Source organism: Salmo trutta, chromosome 34, assembly GCF_901001165.1.
Source record: "Salmo trutta chromosome 34, fSalTru1.1, whole genome shotgun sequence".
NCBI lineage: Eukaryota > Metazoa > Chordata > Actinopteri > Salmoniformes > Salmonidae > Salmo > Salmo trutta.
In genome coordinates, this window is record NC_042990.1 from 30,747,390 (window position 1) to 30,758,319 (window position 10,930).

The 10,930-nt window shown below is 44.0% G+C and overlaps 1 protein-coding gene across 8 annotated transcripts in view; it reads right to left on the reverse strand.

The window, feature by feature from the left end:
- The window catches only part of LOC115174012 (neurabin-1), a 110,707-nt gene that overhangs the window by 97,535 nt on the left and 2,242 nt on the right, over positions 1-10,930 (reverse strand). For 6 of the 8 annotated variants that reach the window (XM_029732606.1, XM_029732602.1, XM_029732605.1 and 3 more), the window contains exon 2: positions 4,353-5,926. In XM_029732606.1, the coding sequence (XP_029588466.1) occupies positions 4,353-5,777 (1,425 nt within the window). In that variant the 5' untranslated portion in view covers positions 5,778-5,926. Of the gene's footprint in view, positions 1-4,352; positions 5,927-10,254; positions 10,724-10,930 lie in introns of all 8 variants that reach the window. The other 2 variants (XM_029732601.1, XM_029732600.1) reach the window with 2 other exon arrangements.

Here is a 10,930-nt window from a genome sequence, read left to right on the forward strand (position 1 = left end):
AAAGGAAAATCAGGTCTGAAATATCAAAGTGTAAATTACAAACTTCAGAAGCCTTTTTAAACCTCAAATACACTACAAGTTTAAAATGTCCTGCATTGCAGGAAAGTTCTCCAGTAACAGGGTGACTAAATGAAGATCCTACATCGGTATGTGTCAGACCCAGACCCTCCAGGTCTGCCTCTGCCTCAGACCAGGCAAGTAGAGTCCCTCCACACTGGGACACTCTCTTACAGATGAGTGGGTGTATGGAGATCATACTGTAAGTAGTGAGAGGAAAACATCTCATCTGGTGCCTAAATATACTGCTCAAAAAAATAAAGGGAACACTTAAACAACACAATGTAACTCCAAGTCAATCACACTTCTGTGAAATCAAACTGTCCACTTAGGAAGCAACACTGATTGACAATAAATTTCACATGCTGTTGTGCAAATGGAATAGACAACAGGTGGAAATGATAGGCAATAAGCAAGACACCCCCAATACAGGAGTGGTTCTGCAGGTGGAGACCACAGACCACTTCTCAGTTCCTATGCTTCCTGGCTGATGTTTTGGTCCCTTTTGAATGCTGGCGGTGCTTTCACTCTCGTGGTAGCATGAGACGGAGTCTACAACCCACACAAGTGGCTCAGGTAGTGCAGCTCATCCAGGATGGCACATCAATGCGAGCTGTGGCAAGAAGGTTTGCTGTGTCTGTCAGCGTAGTGTCCAGAGCATGGAGGCGCTACCAGGAGACAGGTCAGTACATCAGGAGATGTGGAGGAGGCCGTAGGAGGGCAACAACCCAGCAGCAGGACCGCTACCTCCGCCTTTGTGCAAGGAGGAGCAGGAGGAGCACTGCCAGAACCCTGCAAAATGACCTCCAGCAGGCCACAAATGTGCATGTGTCTCAAGAGACCATCCGCCACCTCATCAGGAGCATGCCCAGGCATTGTAGGGAGGTCATACAGGCACGTGGAGGCCACACACACTACTGAGCCTCATTTTGACTTGTTTTAAGGACATTACATCAAAGTTGGATCAGCCTGTAGTGTGGTTTTCCACTTTCATTTTGAGTGTGACTCCAAATCCAGACCTCCATGGGTTGATAAATTGGATTTCCATTGATTATTTTTGTGTGATTTTGTTGTCAGCACATTCAACTATGTGAAGAAAAAAGTATTTAATAAGATTATTTCTTTCATTCAGATCTAGGATGTGTTGTTTAAGTGTTCCCTTTATTTTTTTGAGCAGTGTATATACAATCAAAATCTAGTTAATCATGCATTCTGTTTGTATAGAGCAGTATACCGGCATAAACTGATCTAACAGGCATCTGTGTGCATCGATGCCGAAACTAATAAACAAAGTGTGTTTATATCAGCAGTTGCCACAAGCTTATGTACCCGCTTTCCCCATGCAGGCAGCAGCCTCCAATAAGATTTCTAGATTCAGAAGCCGGGATGTCAAAATAGATTTATCCGCTTTGAGAGGCATTAAGACATATTACAAAAAAACGTTAAGACTAACTGACTACATGTTTTCTTTTCAATGTTGTTCAAGGGTCAAGCCGATCTCGTGCGGGGTCAGCCCAAGTGAAGGCCCAAGCTCAGGGACAAATATCTCCGTCTCTTTCACAAGTTGGAACAAAAGACAGAACGCTGATTGTTCGCAATGTGCCCAGAGGAGCGAGAGAAGGAAAAAAAACACTGCAAACAGCCAAGACCTTCTGTAGGAAAACAGCTCCCTGGAGCTGCTAAGCCTTTCAACTGTACGCGCACACACACCTACAGATAACCCAACCTAAAAAGGGACTGGAGAGCATTCTGAGTTCATAAAAGCTGTCTTGCGACAATAACCTCTTCATTCTTAGGAAGCGGCCCTGCTAGTCTATAGACTATATTAATAGGACTTTTAACACAATATTCAGTAAATGTTTCATATTGTGATGGCTGGGTATGGTTAGTTTGCATTATTATAATACATCGCAAAATGGCATTGGGTAGCACGGCTGGCAGACCTATATATCAGGCTTATAATTAGCTGGCTTATCTGAGAATTAAAATTGAGCGTAGCATGGGGATCTGATCTGATTCTGGAATTCTAAGAATATGTTATACTTCACACGGAAAAGTTAACCTTACTGACCCTATCCTGTTCTATAACGGAAAAGCCACAGCACGTGTGTGTATGTGTATATGTGTGTGTGTGTGTATATGTGTGTGTGTGTGCATTAGTGTGTGTTTTCAGCATACGTGTGTGTGCATGCGTGTGTGTGTGTGTGTTTGTGTTTGTGTGTGTGTGTGTTGGCTGCTCTAGCAATCCAACATGTCCTGTGTAATTGTAATTGTTCTAATCTGTTACACCTTTTTTATAGGATGGAACCCAACGTGTGGAATGTTTGTGTTAGCTCTAATTCCACACACACTCCCTTCAAACACACATAGACACGCATGCACACACGCTATTGATCATTGTTTATGTTCAGATCAGTTGCAATAACACAAGCAAGGAAGTCATTGTTTGCCGCAGTCAGCAGATCTCCAAGACCAAGCAAATAAAGTAACTGTAGCAATTTGATTCGAGACGCACCTCTTATAAACAGGATGTAATCCTTTGAAAACAGAACTGTAATAACATAAAGAGTTTTAGAAATAATGAACAATCGGCTGAATTCATCTCACCTGCAATGGATAAATGTAACGCAAACGTTCCAAAAACATACATACATGCTTTATTCCTTAATATAATATCTGCCCAGGAATTGTACTGTTTGATATTCTCAGAAATGTACTTATTGTAATATTTTAAGATAGATGCCCGTGTGGGCAGATGGTTATGGTCACCAGGAAAAATGGAGCGCTGTATCTTCAACCCCACCCTAACCCCCGTAGTAATACTAATGCTAGCCTATATCGCCACCTCTTAATTACACTCTTATCCAGAGCTACATACAGGAGGGTTAAGTGCCTTGCTCTTATCCAGAGCTACATACAGGAGGGTTAAGTGCCTTGCTCTTATCCAGAGCTACATACAGGAGGGTTAAGTGCCTTGCTCTTATCCAGAGCTACATACAGGAGGGTTAAGTGCCTTGCTCAAGGGCGCATGAATAGATTTTTTTCACCTAGTTGGCTCTGGGATTCGAACCCACAACATTTCAGTAACTGGCCCAACGTTCTTATCCGCTAGGCTACCTGCCACCCCTCATCTCTCACTGAACGTGACTCAGTAGGATGAGCACCTCACAATGTTACCCAATCCACACCATCTCACACCTGGAGACTAGGGACGCATTCATCAGGGTACATCTTAGCGAAACGTTTTTCAACGTAAAACCATAACAAGCGTTTCTTATTGGTCAAATTCAGGTAGCCCCTGCCTGCTTCAGCCACTTTGCTTCTTCTGTTTTGTGGCTAGTGAACAAAACCCGGAACATTCATGAACTGACTGACTGACTCAGGTTAAAACCCATCCAGGTCTCTGCCGGTGTGAAGACCAACTGGTCGCTGAGCCAGAATGATGCCAAACATACGGACCGCTGTTCATGCGCACATTACACAGAAGGCAGCATTGTGACCCCGAACACCACGTCGCTACCAGACCCCTAGGCTTCATCTAGATAGTTATATAAGTCTATGGCTGCTACATTCTGCTAATCATTATCATCTTCATCATCATGTTCATCAGATAGGCATCGCTATAGTTGGTACTGTAGGTTGAGAAGTGTACTATTTTCAAAACAAATATCCAAATATTGAAGATAGCTGACTAATGGTATTACTGTATAAATGTTGAAGGTACCTGACTAATGGTATTACTGTATAAATGTTGAAGGTACCTGACTAATGGTATTACTGTATAAATGTTGAAGGTACCTGACTAATGGTATTACTGTATAAATGTTGAAGGTACCTGACTAATGGTATTACTGTATAAATGTTGAAGGTACCTGACTAATGGTATTACTGTATAAATGTTGAAGGTACCTGACTAATGGTATTACTGTATAAATGTTGAAGGTACCTGACTAATGGTATTACTGTATAAATGTTGAAGGTACCTGACTAATGGTATTACTGTATAAATGTTGAAGGTACCTGACTAATGGTATTACTGTATAAATGGTATGTTAGGACATGAAGAGAGTCGGCTAAACTAAAGATTTTCTCATCATAATTATACAGTATGCCCTGAAAAACATAAAATGTTAACAGATCAAAGATCATCTTCCCCTCCCCCAATCCTAACTTTAACCATTAGTGGGGGAAATACAAGATCACCATACATGGGCAACTTCCCCTTAAACCTGGAAATATTACCCAACACTGATGAGGTCAAGGGCCACAACATCAACAAATGACAAGGGACTTACCATCATGGGTTTGGTGCTGAAGCGTAGTTTCCTCTTCTGAGGGATATCCTCCTTCTCTTCTTCTGGTAGACCAGGGATCTCAGTAAGATCATTCCCAGGGTCGTAGATGACATCATCGTCACCATAAAGGTCATCGTCAGGGTCAGTACAGCTCTCCCAGCCCTGGTAGCACGCGTCCCCATCCGCGTTAAAAATCACCCTTTCGTTCCCACTGTATTCCTCATTGGGCTCTTCTGCCTGGTCCTCTGGAGAGACCCTGGGCCTGGAGGAGGCCTTCTCCACCTCCACCTCCTCCCCAAGGGCCTCTGCCTCGCCCTGGGCTTCATCCTGGGCTGGGGTGGCTGGGGTATCAGGGGTGTCCTCAGAAGTCTTGTCCCCGACAATGGTGTCAGTCGTGGGCTTTGAGTCCATGCAGACTCCCTCTGTCTCTCTGAAGGTTTCGGTTTCCTCCGCCTGTTTCTCATCACACGATCCGTTCACCTCGCCTCCGTTGGTGGTGGCCCTTACGGGATGTCTCTCTCTGTCCCTCTGTCCTAACTCCCCTGCTGTCTCCTCTCTCTCCTGGGGCTCCTCCTGTTGCGGGACGGGTTTTAGCTCCACTGCCTCTGATAGCGGGCTGGGGCTGAGGAGGTCCTCTGAGGACGAGGATATGGGTAATTTCCCCCCCACGCGGATCCTGCACCCTCCGCCAGGCACCGGGGACTGGCGCGAGTCGTCTTCGCTGACGTCGCTGTGCCGGTGGGAATTGTCAGGGGAGTATAGTGCCCGGCCTCGGTAGCCTCGCCGGAATGAACCCTCGCCCCCTCCTCCCCCTCCCTGTTGGTCGACGCTCTCAAACACAGCGCTCAGCTGGCTCACTGTGGGTGACTGGGCTTCCGTTCTGGAACACAGCGAGTCCAGGGAGTCTGTGCTGCCCCTGTTGGAGCGCGCCCCTCGCCAGTCGTCCAGGTGCTCATAAGAACCCCTCTTCTCCCGACCGTAGGAGTAGACAGGTGACTGGGAGGCGTCGCGCGACTGCTGCTCAAACAGCCTCCTGGTCTCTATGACCTTTGACCCTGCACTGGTTCGGTCTGCTGTAGGGTGCTGCGTGAGCTTGATGACCGAGCCGTCCGCCTTGTTGATGAAGTTGGTGGGCTTGGTCATCTTCTGAGGCGATGGGTCTTCCCGCCTGGTGGCGGCGACGGTGCTCTCTGTGCCCTGCATCTGCATGAACATGTCCTTGATGCGGCTGACGTGTGCGCCATACTGTCGTCCTCTGCGCTGGGTGACCCGCTCAGGGTCCTTGAGCTGGGGCTCCTTGCCGTCCTGCCGGGACGGCTGGTCGAAGGCCTTCTTCAGGGCCTGGAACTCTGTCCTATAGGCGTTGCGGTGAGGGGAGGCGCTCCGGAGAGTGGTCCTCTCCCCCGAGGCCTCCGTCTTCAGCATGATGGCGTCAGAGGCGAGGAGGCGGAGGGGATCTCAGCAGCATCGCTGGGCCTTCATCTCACATATATTACTGTAGCGTCCAGCGAGTGCCCTGCCTGTGTGATTATCACTGTGATTTGATTTCACACTTCATTTGTGGCAATGAACACCTGGGAGAGATAAGGAGATGCCTGTTAGATACAAGAGATACCAAGCAACCTGTCATTGTCAAGAGGTCGCTCCTCTTTTCAGTTCGCAGCAGCTAGCGACTGGAACGTGCTGAAAAAAAACAGTCAAACTGGACAGTTTTATCTCCATCTCTTCATTCAAAGACTCAATCATGGACACTCTTACTGACAGTTGTATTGTTGTCTCTACCTTCTTGCCCTTTGTGCTGTTGTCTGTGCCCAATAATGTTTGTACCATGGTTTGTGCTTTTTGCCTTTTGGTAGGTCGTCATTGTAAATAAGAATTTGACTTGCCTAGTTAAATAAACATTAATAAAAAATAAAAAATTAAAATAGTGAGGTTTTACACTACAGCATGCTGGGGAGATCCATTGCAATTCAGCTTTCGAAAATGTCACGAACAACACCATTTCTATGAATCTGAAGTGAAAGTGCAAGCTAATCATAGACAACGCTTAGCACAAGACGTGCATTGAATGTTAAAAGGTATTTGCCCTCTAAAAGGATCTGTTTAGAAAGTAGTGTGTTTACCCATATATCTAATCAATACACACTTCCTCACGTGGAAGATAAAACATGCACTGATCAATATGGGCGATGGAAATCATGTGTGGGCCACTTGCAGTTATAAACCGGGTGTTTCAAGTTTATAACAGCAATAAGGCACCTCGGGGGTTTGTGGTATATGGCCAATATACCATGGCTAAGGCCTGTATCCAGGCACTCCGTGTTGCGTCATGCATAAGAACAGCCCTTAGCCGTGGTATATTGGCCATATACCAAACCCCTCGCGCCTTATTGCTTAATTAGAGACTAAACATTAAACATCTTGAACTCTGTCCAATACATTTACATGAATAGATGTGGCCTGGGAGGGCATAGGCCCACCCACTTGGGAGCCAGACACACCCACTTGGGAGCCAGGCCCAGCCAATCAGAATTCGTTTTTTCCCACAAAGGGGCTTTATTACAGACAGAAATACTCCTCCGTTTCATCAGCTGTCTGGTAGGCTGGTCTCAGACGATTGCGCAGGTGAAGAAGCCTGATTTGAGTTCCTTGGCTGGCGTGGTTACACGTGGTCTGCGGTTGTAATGCCGGTTGGACGTACTGCCAAATACTCTAAAATGACGTTGGAGGTGGCTTATGGTAGAGAAATTAACATTTAATTTTCTGGCAACTGATCTGGTGGACATTCCTGCAGTCTGCATGCCAATTGCACTCTCCCTCAAAACTTGAGACATCTATGGCATTGTGTTGTGTTACAAAACTACACATTTTAGAGTGGCCTTTCATTGTCCCCAACACAAGGTGCACCTGTGTAATGATCATGCTGTTTAATCAGCTTCTTGATATGCCACACCTGTCAGGTGGAGAGATTATCTTGGCAAAGGAGAAATGCTCACTAATAGGGATGTAAACAAATGTGTGGGAAAAATGTGAGAGGAATAAGCTTAATGAGCGTATGGAACCTTTCTGGGATCTTTAATTTCAGTTCATGGGACCAACATGTTTGTTCAGTATAGTTTACTGCCACACCCACTGCCCCGGCCCGTAGCATTCTGCATGGTCATCACGATTAATACCAGGTCTGAAGGACAGTTCAGCTCATAAACACCCAGGCCGGCCAGATGGTTTTAGGGAAAGGATGCAAGGGGGAGTTGTTTAAACACCACAAATAACTGTGATATAATCCATTGATAAAAAATAATATTGTGGATTCCATTTGTTTACAATTATAAGTATGTATAGGCTACATAACGTACTGTTTATGTCATTTGAAAATGTCATTTTAATTTCATAATCAAATGTCCTTATTTCAAATGTGTTTTCATGTGTTACTACTATTCGATTACTGTACTTTCAACATACCACTACCCTGTTTGTGAGATTCAAATAGTTTATTTGCTAATCCCACATAGGCTACAATTTAAGCTATAAAATCTAGAACATTAAACCACGACACACAACAACAGAGATACATGTTACAATGTTACAAAGTGAAAAGATATCGGATGCCGCCAGCAATGGTTGTGTAGCACCCAGTCGATTTTCATGATCAGCAGGACTCCAGTCAACGAATGGCAAATTGCAACATTCTGCGAACGCACCCCTTTGCTACTGTGATAAACACGATAAACGTACTATAGACATTTTCGGAAAGCAGCAGTAGACTATATAGTCTATCCGCCAAGCCATTTCATCAACGTCCCACATAAATGGTAAACTTCGAGATTCAAAAGATAAAACTGAAACGTGTAACATTGTATCAGCTCGAGCTCTATCCAACATCCAACGAACAGATAGACGCGCCTCACCCGCACAGGTCATGGTGGTTGACAGCTCCATATCAACTGAATATTCTGATCAATTATTTCATTTCACTAGCCCATGTACAAGGAAAACGCTACTGCATAGTGTTGTTGATCATGTTTAGAAAAAGCAGAAGTTAACTGTTTACCACACATAGGCTACCCTTTCAACAATGCACAACAAGAGTGACTTACGTTAATTGCTTCGTGTGATGAATGACCACAACTTAAATATAGTCCCGTAAAAATTCACATAACATACTCTGCTTTCGTTATAAACCCCATCGAATACGACATTTCTATTCAAGCCCGTCGATAGTCCAGTATTGTATCGCCCTACTGAGACACTACAAGCCGTGATCTACACATCGCTAGACAACGCCATTGCAGGCAATGGGTGATGCTGACATGCACATTGGGGGAGTAGACGCTATTAAATATTCCATCTCAATGAGAGGTGCGCAACTGCGTGTTTTCTAAGGTGAACACATCTTATGAATCTTAATCAACGAGTAACGAATACATACTTTACATTTAGGAGATATGATGTTTTGCTAATGGCATACACATGTGACAGGTGTTTAACCTTATCGCAGTAATGGTTTGGTCCAATAATATGCATGGACGGGGTTCCACTAAACTGCAGTCTGGCAGAAATACCACCACAAATAACTTTACTGGCTTTATTACTGTATCGAGCTCCAGCACAACACAGACCACGCGGAAAAAATATACATTTGTAAATGTTTTCATCAGTTGTTATGTTGGTGTTGGATATTCACACAGATGATGTCGTCAATGGCTTCCATCTGTAACATTAAAAGTCCAAATGTTTAATATAAATGTTAGTTTAAATGGCTAGTTGCGAGACAAAGCTAGCCTATCACGTACAGTAGATATAACAGATAATGCAGATGTGTGTGTTAAACTGAGAAATACATTTAAAGTTATTTTGATATATTATATTCATTCATCTGAGGGCCATTACGCCTATAGCCTACTTAGCCTACTATCTACCTAAGGGGTCAAATGTAACAATACACACAATATTAATCTAAGAAAACAATGCTGCGTTTGATCACTCGGATCAAGAAAGCCAGCCTACAGCATGTGGCTGACTGGGCCATGTGATTAAGAATGGAGAGCTTTGTCTGAAAGGTTCTCATTATTTCTTTTCTAATGTGGGGAAGCCATTTTAATAATAACAACATCATGCACTTCACTCTCACAAAAATACACACTTGTGGTATTACTAGTATATGCTGTACCACACTATTCGCTTGACATGCTCATAATTGAGATGCAATGAAGAAAGGGGAGAGGTGTCACGTGGGGTGTTTGTTTAGAGTGTTTCAGGGTTTGTTGGGCTATGGTATTATGTAAGAGGGGTGTTTGTTTTATGTGTTCTGTTTTTTTTGGTCTATGTTCTATGTTAGTGTATTTCTATGTTCAGTCTAGTCTATCTATTTCTATGTTTAGTTCATTGGATTGACCTTCAATTGGAGGCAGCTGTTCCTCGTTGCCTCTGATTGAAGGTCCTATGTATAGGGGTGTTTTTGTAATGGGATTGGTGGGTAGTTGTCTCCTGTTTAGTGTCTGAGCACCTGATAGGACTGTTAGTGTCGTTTGTTTTGTAGACGTGATTTGTTTGTTTTTCCTTCTTCACATTAAAAAGAAGATGAGTATACACGGTCCCGCTGCGTTTTGGTCTGATCCTTACGACGCCCGTGTCACGTCCTGGCCAGTATAAGGGTTAATTAGTATTGTAGTTTGGTCAGGACGTGGCAGAGGGTATTTGTTTTATGTGGTTCTGGGTGTTGTATGAGTTAGGAGGGCATTTGATTTAGTATTCCGGGGTTTTGGGCACTGGGTGAGTTTCATGAATTCTGTGTTTAGCCTTAGGCCTTACCAGACTGTTTTTGTTGATCGTTCGTGTTTTTGTTATTTTTTTGTACGTTCATTTTGAAAGTTAATAAAAGTCAAGATGAGCCTACACGTACCTGCTGCGTTTTGGTCCTCCTTCACCGACGACAACCGTGACAGCCCGTTACAAGAGGATCAGGTTTAATGCAGTTCGTTGTGGAATAAATAGATTTCACATTGGCATGATGATCAGCTGGATCAAATGCTTGTCTGTTTAGAAAATGAGAATCCAGGACAGAGTGAAGGCATGTGCTCATTTTGCAAAATTCTTGACCAACATTGTTTCCCCCACTGAATACAGTGTTTTGTACTCGACTGGCCAATGAACGGGAATCCTCATATACAGTAGACTATGGTATATTATGAGATACTGTACATGACACTCACCATATCTACCCACAAGCACTAGCACCTCAAATCTGTACACGTTGCTAAGCAACCTAAATATAATCTTGGAAATTGAGAGAGAAAAACAACCTGTCACTGCAGAGAAGAGGAGATGCCATGCTGTTCTTCAATGTGCATTGAACGCACCAAATCAAGATCCTAATAAAACAATCCGTATACACACAGTATAAGATACTAATGCATCATTCATAACACACACACCATCATTGATCACACGCAAATATAGGTATGCCAGTTATAAAGACCATTAAAAGTGTGCCCTATCTGTCCCCTGCATAATACACTCCAAGGGAGCAAGATGGAGACTTAAGAGTCAGATGGACCCTTCTTTCCTTTACCAGGTCC